General features: G+C 42.2%; 1 protein-coding gene across 5 annotated transcripts in view; it reads right to left on the bottom strand.

Annotated features, from left to right (window-relative positions):
- Nucleotides 1–16,415, bottom strand: part of WDFY3 (WD repeat and FYVE domain containing 3) — a 352,404-nt gene that overhangs the window by 231,370 nt on the left and 104,619 nt on the right. For all 5 annotated transcript variants that reach the window (XM_068233510.1, XM_068233509.1, XM_068233512.1 and 2 more), the window contains 3 exons: nt 3,964–4,174; nt 3,389–3,512; nt 1,316–1,425 (listed from right to left, as the gene is read on the bottom strand). In XM_068233510.1, the coding sequence (XP_068089611.1) occupies nt 1,316–1,425; nt 3,389–3,512; nt 3,964–4,143 (414 nt within the window). In that variant the 5' untranslated portion in view covers nt 4,144–4,174. The remainder of the gene's footprint in view (nt 1–1,315; nt 1,426–3,388; nt 3,513–3,963; nt 4,175–16,415) is intronic.

Below are 16,415 nucleotides of genomic sequence, written 5' to 3'. Positions count from 1 at the left end.
GATAAGATACATTTAACAATTTGATTGTCATTGTGCAGTAGATGCATTTACAATTATGGTGTTAGCAAAGTTACACAAATGTACACAATGTTGTGTCTATGTTTAACTACTTGCTGTAAATTTTCTATACATTTTGTTCAATAAACCATTTATTGATTTAAAAAAATAGTAGTAGAACAAGAAGAAGAAGCTACTGCTACCAGGGGTGAACAATTTTACAATTTGCCACACCACTGTCCAGTGATCGCTACAAAAAAAGAAAACTTAGAAGAATGTTGTGGAGAAGTAGACCAAAATGGGAAAATCGTCCTCTACTGTACAAAGGAAAGCACAATTTATGATCAATAACCAAAAATAATCTGCAATGTATAAATACAATAATGCACTACATAAATGTGCTACTATATGGATATCTTTGCTGTTTCAGTTGAACTTGTTAAAACAAAGAGGAAATCACTCAGAGCACTTCCCCAGGGACCCGTGAAAAGCTAATGAGGCAGGAAGAGGACAGGCAGCAAAAAGGTGAACACACATTCTCGGTTTAAGGAGCTGACATTTAAAATGAAAAAACAAAACAAAAGAACAAAAAAAAAAACCACAAGAGGTAGTAAGTATAAAGATTACTCCAGTCAGCACATTAATGGGGTCAACCCTACCTTCTTCTTACTGACAATAATAAAGGTGCCCATACACTCGTCAGATTGGCAGCAGATAGATAAGAAATGCATCTGATGATCTATCTGATGCGTTTTTAGAACATTTTTTACCAGGATAGAATTCCAATAGATTTCAGTTTGAAATCTATTGAAATTCGATCTGATGGCATTTTTTTGCCATCAGATTTCCATTAAGGCCAATGCAAACTGATAAGCAATCTCATCAGATCGACCTAAATTTTCCACCCTGCCAGTTCGATGGAAATCCATCGAAATCGATCGAAATCGGCCATCGATCGGTCGATTGGCCAACCGATTTTCAATCGATCAATCGATCGGGATCGATCGGTCGGCCAGAAAATTGGCTGAGTGTATGGGCCCCTTAACACTGATCTAATATACATACCACTTTCTCTGGTAAATTAATTTAGAAATTATACAAATGGATACCCCTCACCATTTAGAAGGGACATACACTGTTCTGAAGATAAAATCTTAATTTTTTACAGCCAACTATAGAAAGTTTTATCTGTCTTGTAATTTACCTTTAACTGTATTTATGTTAGAGCTTCATAAAATCATTTTGTTTCAAATGAGTTGGTTAAATGAGTTAATAAGTTATGAAGAATTTTATGACAATTAAAACCAGTAAAACATACCTGCCCAGAGGAGGCCAACAGATTAATTACAGTCAGAAGCATCCACCCTCTGCTGGTCTCTTCACTCTGATTGACCTCTAGGAACTGGACAATGGCTCGACTGGCAGCCTCTGCAACAAAAGGTCGAAGGTTAAAACAAATACTGTACCCATTTCATCATCAATAATAAGCGGTTAATAAGGAACAGTTGCTACTGTAGCCAGTTTCACAATAATTTCCACTACTATAAAATCAAAAATGACATTTGGAATAGCTGAAGAACAAAAGAGAACTTGAGTGATCCAGTCAACAAAGTTTGTATTTACAGAAACCAAAAAAATAATAAAATGACTGGTGCTTGTCAAATATGTGTAACCCTCATCTAGATTATAGCTAACCAACTAGATAATTGCTTAACAGTTAGTGAGCTAGCATTTGTGCAGCTGCTGCACTGTTCATTCACCTGTAGTGTGAGCCTTTTGGGATAAAAATTCAGGACAGCCTGAAATTGTTCCAAAAATGTAGTCCCAGTGCCTACATTTGTACCTTTTTGTAGTTCTTGCCTTAATCCCCAATTTAGATGAGAGTTGAGCACTTTTTGGCTTCTTATAGACACTTAAAAAAATGAAGGCTTCATTTGCTGGTTAATTTGCATATATTCAGCAGTGATGCACTGGGAGACATCTCAAGCTCACTCCAACCTGAATTATTGCAAATTCTTTCTGTTTTAAGAAAGCAAACTTTTGTTTTTCTAAATCACTTAAGTTTGCCATTATTCTCAAGACTGTGAACCTCAGTGTTTCAGGCCCACTGTAGCTTATACCCTGCATAAAACGAAGGAAAAGGGAAGGTTGTCTAGGTTACAAATAACTATCAACCAGACTCACTTCCAGAGCAGGATGAATAATGAGTACTAAATCATTCTATCACAATACCTTCACCTCTCCCTAGTTGCACAGCTGGTAAAGTATGATAAACTAAAAGATGTGATTTTTAGCAATAAGAGAAAGTTAGTTCACGGTGCTTAGTTGCATTGCAGAATAATTCTGCAGGTCAGCTTAATGCCCATAGAATTCTATGGGGTTGTTCCCAGTACTGCGTTGTAACTGGTTGCGTTAATCTAACTCCCTACATGCTGGTTTTGTATTAAAGTATATGCCCAGTCTCCATTGCAGTTCACACTTATAACGCGGGCATTATGCAATGGTCTACTGGGAATCCAGTCGTAAAAAAATGCACCTTTGGGCTACGTTCACAATTCATAACGCAGTTAAAACGCAAAGTAGCAAGTAATGTGTTGCAGTAGCATGCGATGTAACGGAGACATAACAATCAAAATTGCATCATAGATGTGCGACATTTGTGTCGCACGTTTGAGAGTATAAAGCCCCGCCTTTTGAAAAGCAGATGCGCGCATGTGCAATGGCTATAACGTAGTGCGACGCAGCCCAAAAATTCAAACATGTAAGCGTTACCATAGACTAACATTGAATGCGTCAACGCATAATTTTCATAAAACGCAGAGCAGGATCTGCATTTTTACGTACCCCATTGACGCACATCGCACCGCATGCACTGTCACATTGACTTTTCATTGCTGTGCAGTATTTTCAGTTAAAAAAGCTCCGTTATGACGCAACATAACTGAACACTGAACGTAGCCTTAGAAACTCTAGTGAACAAAGGTGCTAAAAATATGGTGGATATATTTCCATAGTTTAATTTTGATCTAGGACAGGGAGGCTAATGAGGGAGGGAGACTAATGAACTGCTTCAGGTAAGGAAATATCATGCAGTAAACTATCAAGGGTCCGTAAAATCCATTTTCAGGTAAACAACTATGAATTTCACTCTACCGCTGGAACAAACCACTTTAAATCAAGTGGATGGATGCTTCCCATAACAGATTTAAATATCTGCTAAATCGCTTTTTACACTCAGCCACAGTCTAGAACCAGGAAATAATTTACAGCAGGGAAGAAACTGAAACTGTCCCATAGAGCTCATGTGTGTTATATAAATTAAAATTCATAAATATATTAACATCTGAAATGTTCACACACACAAACATGCAAAAATTCTTAAGAAACAAACCTGTGGACTTATTAGATGCTCTCCTTCGTATCTCAGTCACCATCAGGCGTGACACTTGCGTTGTAAACTGCAGAAGGTCTGAGAATTTCTCAGTCATTGTACTAGGAGGTGCACTTCCAAACACCTGAAGACAAAAGAAAATATGAGAACAAATGCAAATTCCAAAATAACTAAAACAGGACATGGAAAAATTTAGAAGTTTTCAAAAATCAGACCATAAATGGAAGACTTCTCCATTGCATACTCCCTACACAGATATTCATTAAGCCTATTAAAACTCAGCCCTCTAGCCAGTTTGGTGACTTTAGTTTTAGTATTCATTGACTGTATGCTTCACTGTATGTGGAAAACACGCAAGTAATGTGTGGTGCTGCTTTCCAGATTCCCTGCTGCCAAAGGAAACTTTGGTGTGTCCTAAACAAGCCATAACGCTATGCAGAGATGGTTAGAGCTAGAGCCAAAGGATGTATATTAGTAAACTGTCAAGAGTTTCATCCTTCCAGATTAAGACATGAATGGACTGACCATTTGAGAAACATGCACACAATCTATTATTAATAGCAATGTCAACCTACTCTGTTAAAAACAGGCAGCATCATGTAAAGTTTCTCTTCCTGTTCCTTTTGAGTCATGTGACGAGCAGGATGACAAAGCTCAGTGAAGAGCCGCCTCAGATGCATCAGGCCCAGTGCATTGTCCTGTGGGCTGCACTCCTCCTGCCGAGGCCGGCCCATTATCCTCTTCACCATGTTCATGGTTGCACTTTTGTCAATGCACCCCTCTTACCTGCAAATGGGAAAACATTATTTATAATAACATATCAGAAGTTATGCCTAAAGATCTGATTCCATATAACAAATCGTATTGCACACAATAAGACTTACAGCACCTACTGCAGACTTCCCATACCACTACTTCGCCCCTTGACCCCATCCCTTCTGATTTACTCCAGCCTCACTTCACGGAATTGGCCCCAGTCCTCACTACCCTGTTCAACCTCTCCCTATCCACAGGCACCTTCCCCTCAGACTTCAAGCAGGCCACTGTACTACCCCTGCTCAAGAAACCCTCCCTCGACTCCTCGCTACCCTCTAACTACCGTCCTATCTCCCTCCTCCCCTTTGCCTCAAAACTCCTGGAGCGTCTGGTTCACAAACGCCTGACCCAGTACCTCAATGCCAACTCACTCCTAGACCCACTGCAATCTGGATTTCGGCCTGCCCACTCAACCGAAACTGCTCTCACCAAAGTGGTCAATGACCTTGCCTTAGCTAAAGCTGAAGGTAAATACTCCATTCTCCTCCTCCTTGACCTTTCAGCAGCTTTTGACACAGTAGATCATCCCCTACTCCTCCAGTCCCTCCAGTCCTTGGGCATTCACGATCTCGCCCTGTCCTGGCTTTCATCCTACCTCTCCAACCGCTCCTTCATGACCGCCTTCAATGAGTCCTCGTCCACCCCCAACCACCTCCCGGTGGGAGTCCCCCAAGGTTCGGTCCTTGGCCCCCTACTGTTCACGCTATACACATCCTTCATTGGCAAGGTTATCTCCTCCATGGGTTTTAACTATCATCTGTATGCAGATGACACCCAGATCTACCTCCACACCCCTGACATATCCACCACTACCATGGACAAGGTCTCCTCCTGCCTATCAGCCATCTCCTCCTGGATGTCCGCTAGGTTCCTGAAACTAAATCTAGACAAAACCGAATTTATGATCTTCCCACCCCGGCCATCCACGAACCTCCCAGATGTGCATGTCACTGTTAACCACACTACCATTCGCCCTACCTCTCAAGCCCGTTGTCTGGGTGTCACCCTGGACTCCGCACTCTCCTTCACTTCCCACATCCAAAACCTCACAAAGTCCTGCAACTTCCACCTTCGTAACATCTGTAAGATTCGCCCTTTCCTGACCTCTGCCACCATCAAACTCCTCATCCATGCCCTCATAATTTCCCGCCTTGACTACTGCAATGCCCTGCTGTCTGGTCTCCCTATGACCCGAACAGCCCCACTGCAGTCTATCATGAATGCGGCAGCCAGAATTATCCACTGTTCCCATCGCTCCACCACGGCAGATCCCCTCCTAGAATCCCTCCACTGGCTTCCTATCCAGTCCAGAATCAAATTCAAGATACTGTGTCTGACCTACAAATCTGTCCACAAAACTTGTCCAACCTACATTTCCGATCTTACTCAGAGGTACACACCTAGCCGCTCACTCCACTCTTCCAATGAACTTCGCCTAACCGCCCCCCGCATCACCCAGTCCCATGCACGCCTCCAGGACTTCTCAAGAGCTGCTCCAACACTATGGAACTCCCTACCTCCATCCATTAGGGCAGCCCCCTCCTTCAACATCTTCAAGAAAGCCCTCAAAACTCACCTTTTCACTCTGGCCTACTACCCCTCACAAGTGCTTTAAACCTACAGCTGAACTCTGGTCCCCTACCGTTCGTGCCCTTATCTCTCCCTCTAGATTGTAAGCCTATGGGCAGGGTCCTCCTCCTTTTGTGTCCTACCTGATCATGCACCTCCATTACTGTGAACCCATGCTATGCATCTGAGTGAACCTAACTTGCCTAATCTACATGCTCAATCCAATGACTAAGCATTACCTAGCACTCATACTGTGCCGTGTGATCTGGTTTTCTATTATTCCTGTATTGTCATATTGCTGTATGTCACCCCTAAATATTGTCTGTAACCTAAATTAATGTTCAGCGCTGCGTAATATGTTGGCGCTTTATAAATACAATAAATAAATAAAATAAGGCAGAACATTTTACATTTTAAATACTGTATATTGTGGCATTTAAGACTACTTTTTAGCCCTTGAAAATGTTCTGAAAAGTCAGGGGTTGTCTTATCCTCCGGGTGTCATTGATGCCAGGTGATACGGCCTATCCTGTTACCGCCTCTCAGATCTCGCTGCTGAGGAATGTAGTAAAGTGGCGCAGGCGCACATGTGCGAGATCTGAGAGGCAAAAAAGGAGGTAAATGGGATACAAGGGGGGACAAGAAGGGGGAAAGAGGCGTGTTTTATGTGGACAGCGCAATCTATTCTTCCATAACGCTCTGATAAACAGGTAGAAAAGGAGAGCTGACCAATCCATTTAGGGAGAGGGAGAATTAACCAATTCAACCAGTCAATCGCCAAATACTGTTATATACTGGGTACCACATACAGTACAGCACCACTATTTGTTCATACATAGCACCAGTACATGATGTTTTTAAAATTTTTATTTGGTGTGCGTTGGAAGAGGAGGATAGTCTTATATGGCGCGTATATCCCAAACTCTATATTTTAACTGGAAAAGTTGGGGGGTCGTCTAATACGCCCAGTCGTCTTATACGCCGGAATATACGGTAAGAATTATTGTCAATTCCACATAAAAATGGACATGAAAATAAGGAGTCAGTTATTTGACTGATTAAAAAAAATGTATTGAAAAGTGCTAAGCTTAAGGTGCATACACATGCAATTTTGATTGACAAATCACTGATCAATTTTACCATCTTTAAAGTAGTGTGAGGGCCAACACTTAACAGAGCACTTGCAAAATGTCAATTCATAAAAGCTGTTACCACATGAAAAGCTGAAATTCCAGAGTAGTGAGGTAAATTACCACCTTATGCGGTGATTAACTCAACACATGTCAGCAAATGTCAATTCATAAAGATTAGAGCAGGCGGTAATGGCACAGGGAATACCGCCTGCTTTGAAGAGGTGATAAGAGAGCGATAACAGAAAAGTTAATGTAGACAGATCTCCCAGGCAGCAGCAGAGCGATTGGAACAAACAAGGCTTCCCATAAATACCCCAGGCTGTGTTTTAGCCTCTTGGGTACAAGTTTTCAGATATACTTCACATCAGAAAGCCTGCATGTGTAAAGCTTCTTGAAGTTATTCTAAGCTGTGGCAATTAGATTGTTTAAAAAGATTAATAGACAGATTCAGAGCAGGTTCAGGGTAAGGAGAGGCAGTATAGCAAAAGTGCAGAGCTAAAGAGAAGTTGGGGATGCCTCTTATTGTAATACTGTCTCTGCAAGGAGAACAGGAATGTAACAATGTTACAGACAGCTGAGCTTCAAGAAAACACCACATTTCTACTGCAACTGTAAATATTTTTATGAATTAGCACACAGAAGTCTAAAACACCGAATGCGGTATTTTCCGGCCCAGATTTTTTTTTTACCGCACATTTTATGAATGATAGCCAATGAAGTGGTAAAGTTCGCCAATCACTGATCAACGAAAATGAGGACATGTATACCAGGCCTTTACTTTTACTGCTAATTATGATTTCGATCCCTTATTCTACATAACAGCCAGCCCAAGCCCTCAGTGGGAAGGTGGGGCAATATATATTTTGTGTATTTGATGGTGAAACCAGGATATTTCATGCAAAAGTGAGTATCTTAAATATTTTACTGCATTCCAAAATACTGTGTGTTGTTGCGGTTCCTCTAAGTGTGCTTAAAGAGAATCTGTACTCTAAAAGTCTTACAATAAAAAGCATACTATTCTATTCATTATGTTCTCTTGGGCCCCTCTGTGCTGTTTCTGCCACTCCCTGCTGCAATCCTGGCTTGTAATTGCCAGTTTTAGGCAGTGTTTACAAACAAAAGACATAGCTGCTAACCAGCATGTGATAGGCTGAGAGAAGCTCAGTCTGTGACTCATACAGAGCCTGGAGGGGGCGTGGAGAGGGTGTGTATAGCCTCTTCCTATCACAAGCAGAGCAGCACATTTCAGCCTGAGTCGACAAAGCTGACAACGGAAAGATTAGATTATATAACAGAGATAATACAGCCACTGTGCAACTAGGAAAGGCTGCAATAAGACAGACCACATAAGAACAGGTATAGGAACTTATAGGATAGAAGAAATAAGGCTGAACATTTTGTTAGAGTCTCTTTAACATTAATGTAAAATAATGCTCTGATCCATAGTGCAGCATACTTGTGTTATTCAATTTCTTGCCTTGTCATCAGAGATATGCTAATGATGTTACAGGTGAAAGTTAACCCTCTAGCAGCAGAGAAAATACAGTTGCTGCAAAGCATGTTATTTAACCACTTGAGGAACACAGTGTTAAACCCCCCTAAAGAACAGGCCTTTTTTTTGTTAAATAGGCCACTGCAGGTTTAAGGCCAAGCTGCAGGGCCGAACAACTCAGCACACAAGTGATTCTCCCCCCCCCTTTTCTCCCCACCAACAGAGCTCTCTGTTGGTGTGGTCTGATCGCTCCCCCATGTTTATTTTTATATACAAATATTTTTTTACATAAAAAATACTATTTCTTTAATTATAGGTTTAACCTCCCTCCCTCGCCACAGCTGGCCAATCACGGCGATCGGCTGCCATAGGCTTCTGCCTATGAGAGGCGATCGCTCTCTGGCGTCCCAGGGGGAAAGCCGTGTCATACGGCTGTCCCCAGTACAGCGCTACCTTAGATCGCAGCGTTGTACTACCCTAATAGACGGCGAACAGTTTCGCCGTCTAACAGTCTCCGAGCAGCGATCACCGCTGGGAGACCGAAGGCCGCCTTCCAAGCAGGAGATGCGCGCGCACCCTGCGCGCGATCTCCTGCTAGCCCCATAAACGGCAGTTCACGCAAATCCCGTGGAGCGGTCCTGGGGCTGCCACACTGCTCACGCCAATTGGTGTGGAGCAGTCGGCAAGCAGTTAAGCAGGGACCAGCACAGACAGTACTTATACTGATAGGAATAGCAAGTCCAGTGTAACAGCTAATACTAAACATAGAGGGGTGCAAATGCCTATATCTTAAAGGGATTCTGAAGTGAAAATAAACTTCTGTTACAATGAATTGTACGTGTACTGCAGCTAAGAAATATAACATTATCAAAGGATATAGTCTCATTATTTCCAGTACAGGAAGAGTTAAGAAACTTAAGTTATTTATGCAAAAGAGCTTCTCTGAGCTCTTTGGACCCAACTTGGGTTGGAGACAGTCCTATTTTCTGAAGTACCTATTCATCAAAGAAACAGTGAGAGGCAGCTTCAGATAAGGTTTTACTGCAGGGGAGTTCAAAGGGTCATTAGGTCCGTGGTTTCATAGTTTAAATTACAGAGTGTGGTTTGTAATTACAAATATGACAGAATGATGCTACGTTATAAAAACAAAACAAGATATATATATATATATATATATATATATATATATATATATATATATATATATATATATATATATATATATATATATATATATATATATATATATATATATATATATATATATATATATATATATCTGAAAATTATCAGACTCTTTTCTTTGCTACTAATATTATATTAATTATCCGTACTACACATACAATTCATCATTAGTTTTTCTTCATGCTTCAGTGTCATTTAGGGGGGGGGGGGGGGGGGGGGGGGAAGGTAGTAAATAAATCATGCAAATATATTGCATTACTGATCACTTCCTCATTTTAAAGTGAACCCGAGGTGAGAGGGATATGGAGGTTGCCATATTAATTTCCTTTTAAACAATACTAGTTGCTTGGCAACCCTGCTGCTCTATTTGGCTGATGTAGAATCTGAATTACACCTGAAACAAGCACGCAGCTAATCTAGTCAGTTCTGACAATATTGTCAGAAACACCTGATCTGCTGCATGCTTGTGCAGTGTCTATGGCTGAAAGTATAAAAGAGGCAGAGGATCAGCAGGGCAGCCAGGCAACTGGTATTGCTTAAAAGGAAATACATATGGCAGTCTTCATATCACTCTCACCTCGGGTTCAGTAATTTTAAAGGGGAACTGAAGTAAGAGGTATTTGGAGGCTGTCATGTTTATTTCCTTTTAAGCAATACCAGTTGCCTGGCAGCCCTGCTGGTCTATTTCTCTGCAGTAGTATCTGATTAAAACCAGAAACAAGCATGCAGCTAGTCTTGTCAGATCAGACTTATAAGTCTGAACCACTGAAACACCTGATCTGCTGCATGCTTGTTCAGGGGCTATGGCTAATAGTATTAGAGGCAGAGGATCAGCAGGGCTGCCAGGCAACTGGTATTGTCTAAAAGGAAATAAACATGACAGCCTCCATATACCTCTCTCTTCAGTTCCCCTTTAAAGGACTTACGAGGCGAAATTCATAAAAAAAGCTAATTACCTCATTGCAAAAGCAGACCTCAGGGCAGACGAACAGCACCTTCCCTGTCATTGTCAGGTGCTTTATGAGGCTAATCCAGTCTTCATTACAGGTCCCGACCCTCCCCAGGGTCGCCTTACGAGAATCGCTGCTTTAAAAATGATCTCGTGCACAGCTCTCATAGCCGGAGCTGCGCAGTATTACAGCCCCGCTCGTGTCCGCCCTCTCTCCGTGCGATTTATCTCTCCGTCCGATACGTCATGTGGGCGGCTCCACATGACCACCCACATGACTTACTACACAGTGCCAGCCAGCCGCGCCCCCTCAGCAGAGAATACAAGCGCTGAGCGAGCGAGGACTTGCTCGCTCAGCGCTTGTATTCTCTGCTGAGGGGGCGCGGCTGGCTGGCACTGTGTAGTAAGTCATGTGGGTGGTCATGTGGAGCCGCCCACATGACGTATCGGACGGAGAGATAAATCGCACGGAGAGAGGGCGGACACGAGCGGGGCTGTAATACTGCGCAGCTCCGGCTATGAGAGCTGTGCACGAGATCATTTTTAAAGCGGCGATTCTCGTAAGGCGACCCTGGGGAGGGTCGGGACCTGTAATGAAGACTGGATTAGCCTCATAAAGCACCTGACAATGATAGGGAAGGTGCTGTTCGTCTGCCCTGAGGTCTGCTTTTGCAATGAGGTAATTAGCTTTTTTTATGAATTTCGCCTCGTAAGTCCTTTAAGACAACTTTATTAAAAGGACCAGGCCCAGATTTACATCACAGGAGCCTATCCTGGCATCCTAGATTTCACCCTCCATGAAGCTACAAAACCTACCCCCACCGAACAGCACCGCAAGTGTGCTGGCTGGCCCAGCTGTCACTTCTCTATTAGTTCCCTAGCCAGTCGTAGAAAGCTACAGGTGCCCCCTAGCATTTGGTAGCCAGAGCAATCCTCAGTATTAAGTAGCTGGAGTTGCCCTCATGTGCCCCCAACTGAAGGGAGATCTGTTCAGTGGAATGCCGAGACCCGGGTAAGTAACCTCTCATTTACACTCTGCTCTGGACTCTGCATAGGTAAGGTGGGGGAGAGGCAATTGGGGAGGGGAGTGAGCCGCCTCTCCATCATCAGGAGCCTGTAGGCACGCGACTACAGTGCCATATGGTTAATCCAGCCCTGACAAGGACACTACCACTTTAATCTTTTAAACAGAGAAAACACACACAGAAGAGGGTGCTTAAAGAGGTCTAACACCCAGCATTTCAACTTTGCTTTAAAAGAAATTCACTGAATGGATTAAACATGTGTTTAATTAGTGTTGCATTTAGCTAGAAATCCTCCTCCGTGCTGATGTTATTAGATACAAATGTATCCATTTACAATGTAAATAAACAAACACCTCTCAGAGAGCACAGAGGGCTTCCCAGACAGGCTTTGCATAGGTCTATTTGCATTCCAAACAAAGATACCTTTGTAACTAAACCTCAGCACAGATGCAGATTTCTAGCTAGATCCAAAACTAAAATGTCATGTTTAACCCATTCAGTGAATTTCTGCTTAAAAAAAAAATCTGGCATAATAGTTTCTAAGCTGTAAGCAATCTTTTAAAGCAAAGTTGTATTGCTGGGTGTTAGTCCGCTTTAACTATTAAAAAGTTTCTTTGGGCAGGCGCTTTAATCATGAAGCAAAGTTTATTTTTAGGCTACTTTCCCACCAAGACGTTGCGTTTTAGGGGACGTTATGGTCGCATAACATGCCCCTAACGTAACGCATGGTGGTGTTGAAGTTGGACGTCAGATTAAGCTGTGTTATGCCGCTCTCAAAGCAGCCGCTCCAGGTTAGTGATCGGAAGTCTGGATCTTTTTAAGGATTTGGATCATTTGAATCGGATCATTGAAAAGATCCGGATCTTTGAACCGAATCATTTGAATCATTTTACCAGGGAAGCAGCCTGGGTGAAATGATTAGCAGGACAGGACTTTCCCTGCACTGTACATTCTGTATGTTCCTGTTTCTTCCAGACAGACATCCACTGTGAACCAAATCTTTCATTGTGATGATCCGGATGATTCGACTCACAAAAAAAGATCCGGATCAAATGAACGATTCGTTCATGATCCGGACAACACTACAGTCCCACCATGAGTCACCACAGTGCAGTGAATATTAATTAGCCATGTGGCTGGCCGCGGAGGAGGGGAGACCTCCTCCTCCAACATTACTGAGCATGTGCAAACAGTCTAACGTGGCTTAGCCCAGTATAGGGTACAGCATGCAGCACTTTGTTTAAACGTGCTGCGTTACAATGTAACGCAACGTGGGCACTGTGAACAAGCACATTGATTTTACAGTGCTGTGAGTTAGGCTGCGTTACTGGCTGCTGTAACGTGGGACTTTAACGTCCCACTGTGAAACCAGCCTAAAACAGCACATTGAATTTTAGGTCAGTGTTACAAAATGAAGCAGCAGAAGCTGCAATAATAAAAGCAAAAAAAAAAAAAAAAACAGATATTGTCAGAGCCTGCTGAGTGCCCCTCAGCATGCCTACAAAAACTAAATTATGTTGTCACATCTAATAAATCTCAGAAATGAACGCAGACCAGTGTCTCAAAGAGACCCACTCTTTTGGGTTCCTTTGTTGTTAAACTTGGAACAGCCAAACTCAACTGCAGCAGTGTGTGAACCACATACGATGTCACTGCTTAATAGGTTCCATAATTAAGGATTCACCAAGCATTTTATGGCCACATTTCTCAACAACTGTACATTAATTATAACTGAGAAACTAAAAGGTACACACAACCAGAACATCTGAGGATATAACCAACATCTGCATTCTAAACTCTACTAATCATGAGCAAATGTAATAAGTAACCCTAATCAAAAAGTAAATGAAAAAAGAAATTTAGGTAAACTGTTGTATGAAATGGGAAGAACATTTGTGGAAAAAATAAAATGTAATACGTTTTGTCTACTAAATACTACTATATGCTTGCTCCATATAAATCCCTATTTTGATAGAGAATGCCGCTTGGCAGAGAGTCAAGCAAAGAAGTCTATCCAGCAAATAAGTCTATTCAGCTATCACTGCTAAAGCTGACAATCACAAAAGATTAATTGTATAAGGCTTAAAACATTTAATATATTTTTTCGAGACGTTAGAAAAGGAATGACTAGTGGGCTGCTGACCTTCACGGTCCAATCAGGAAGGTGGGAGAGGAACCTTCATGTAATGCTCATCTACAAAGATGACAAACTACAGAGCTGCATATGCTGGCTATTCTGAGTTATTTCCATCATATGTCGGATCCATGTCGATGTGCAGACGCAGGCAATACTTGTGCCTCCACTCATACACAGACAGGAGTGCAGCCTTGAGAACATATTAGCTATATGTTTAGAGGGTCCCAGCACTGGAACGCAAGGGAGAAGGGGATGACTCTGGACTATCCAAATGACACCCTCTACTCTCGGATTAGAATTTGATTTGAGAGGGATCTATTCCTGCCAAGCATAAAATCATCTACGTATGAAATCTATTGAATATCCATCAAACACCAGCTATGCACTGCATAATGCGGGACAACACTATGGCTGTCAAACTACCGTCACTACAGCTGAACCCCTGACCCTTTTCGAGAGAGATTTTTTTTGTCAGAAAAAAAGTTGCCCAGTTGGGGCATCCATAGACTAGGCACCTTTAGCAATTGGTTTTTATGCAATGGTTTGTACTGATCGTTTTTTATTGTGTGGCTAAACTTTTAGGCTTGGTCCACACTTGGCAAGTTGCAGTTTGGATCCCAATTCAAAACTGATCTGTTTTTCTAAAAACTGATGCAAAACTGATCAGTTTTTCAAAATGTTGTCTTTTTTTAGCATACATTTCCAGTCCGTTTAAACGTATGTCCTTTCTTCATGTGTCTTTCTATTGGATAAGATATGAAGTTGAGGGGAGCAGCAGGCAGTAGGCAATCCATTTTTGCCTTGGTTTTGTGTGCAAAAGTTCTCTGTGTAGAGGGCGATCCATTTTATGCAGCCTTTCAGAACCCCTGTGTATCTGGGGTCCGTGAAAAACCTGCAAATCCGGACTCTCCGTTGAGATTTTTAAAGTGTGTGAAGGCAGACGCCATTTTAAAACTTTGGTATCCCTGGCTCCAGTTTTGATCCGGGCCAAAAAGCGGAGCCACGGATACATTTTTTTAAACTAGTGTAAAACGATAGATACCAAATTTTGATTGTAATTCCAGTTTAAGTGCAAATAGTTGTAACAAACGGAGAGGCAGCCGCAGTGAACAGCGCTACCACCGCAGCTGCCTCCAGCTCCCTGTTTAGCAATGTATCCGTGCCTCAGGCGTCTAGCACGCCGAGGACGGGTCTGTCAGTTGCACATAGGGTTGCTTTGTCTCGTGTGCACAGACAGGACCTTTGTACGGGGAGGAGGCGCGTCAGCTGACCGGCCGGTCGGCTGACGTCAAAGGAGACGCTCGCCGCTCCTCATTGGCTGATAGGAGGGGGCGTGCCAGAGGGGTCTCCTCTGCTTCATAAGCCTAGCTGAATCACTCGCAACTTGTCTGCTGTTGCGAATACTTGGTGTTAGCGCTCAGACCCTTAGATAGTTCCGGTGTGCTTTGATCCGGAGGAAACCGGGGATTTCACACAAGATAGAAATTGTTTGATAGTCTTAAAGATTATACATTACTGTGTTATTATTTTTGCATGACTCTGGCTCGTTCTGACTACTCTTCTGCTCAGTGATTCTGTACCTCTGCCCATCTGATCTTGCTGCCGACTCTGCCTGCTTATATCTTCCTGTCTCTGCCTTCCGATTTTGTACTGCATCTGTCTGTCTGTTGCCGAACCCGATCTGTCTGACCACTCTACTCTCACCAGAGGGCCCTTGACTCTGGTAAGGGGCGCTGTACTGTTAGTACCCACCAGCTCCTCTGGTGAGGTATTGCCAAACCTATCAGTACTACTGTTGCACCAATCACACATTGCTATTTGTTGTCACATCAGCTTCTGATATACCAGTATTATAGGTGATTCTGCAGATCACCATATAATCGGGTATATATCTGCATTATAGGTGATACTGCAGATCACCTAATAATCAGAATTCTGTTCTTTGCTGACACAAATCGTTACAGTAGCCCGCTCAGCTTTGGAAGTGGAAAAAAAACATGTAAAAATCATTTGATTTAGTAAGAGAGTTCCTTCAAAATAAAAAAAAAAAAAAAAAAAAAGATTGCTTTATTGTCAGAGATTTCTGATTCTTTAAATTCACAAATTTCTTCTTTTATTAGGAAGATCTGCTCTCACAAAGCAAAATCGAGACTTTGTACAAGAAACAACGACACGGAAGTCACACATTTACAGTTGCAACAACAAGTGAGAAGAAAACATTGCTTTGATTGGAAGCAAATGGTCAAAGGCAAAGTGCATCATGGAGATTCTATAACATTTTAGCACAATGTACAAAAATAATGCAAGTACAGTCTAGTACAAAGGGATACTTTTCTCTCCACGCACAAAAGATACACAGAACATGTTGAAAGCATATGTCATTAGTTGGCCCAAGCAAAAGAAATCTATTCAAGTTTGTTAGCAGAATCTTTGTAGCCAATGAGAAGTCTGGTCTTGGTGGCTGAAAACAATTTGGTCATGTGGTTTCACTACCCAACAGGCAATAAATGGGTCAATGAGAATTTTATCAGGAGGCTAGACTGTTCTAACAGCATTCCTTACTGTAACATAAGTGGAATCAGTGTGTGAATAAATGTATGACACACCAGCTAACTATACCAGCTAGCTAGCTCCATTGGCTGTGGTTAATAGACAAATGGAGGATGTGAAGACAGCACATGTGCCAATTACTGAAGACTCCCTATAATGGGACACTAAGGA

The sequence above is a fragment of the Hyperolius riggenbachi genome, chromosome 1 (genome assembly GCF_040937935.1).
Source record: "Hyperolius riggenbachi isolate aHypRig1 chromosome 1, aHypRig1.pri, whole genome shotgun sequence".
Taxonomy (NCBI): Eukaryota; Metazoa; Chordata; class Amphibia; order Anura; family Hyperoliidae; genus Hyperolius; species Hyperolius riggenbachi.
The sequence above is the reverse complement of the archived record's forward strand: the minus strand, read 5'-3'. Positions and strand labels throughout refer to the sequence as shown.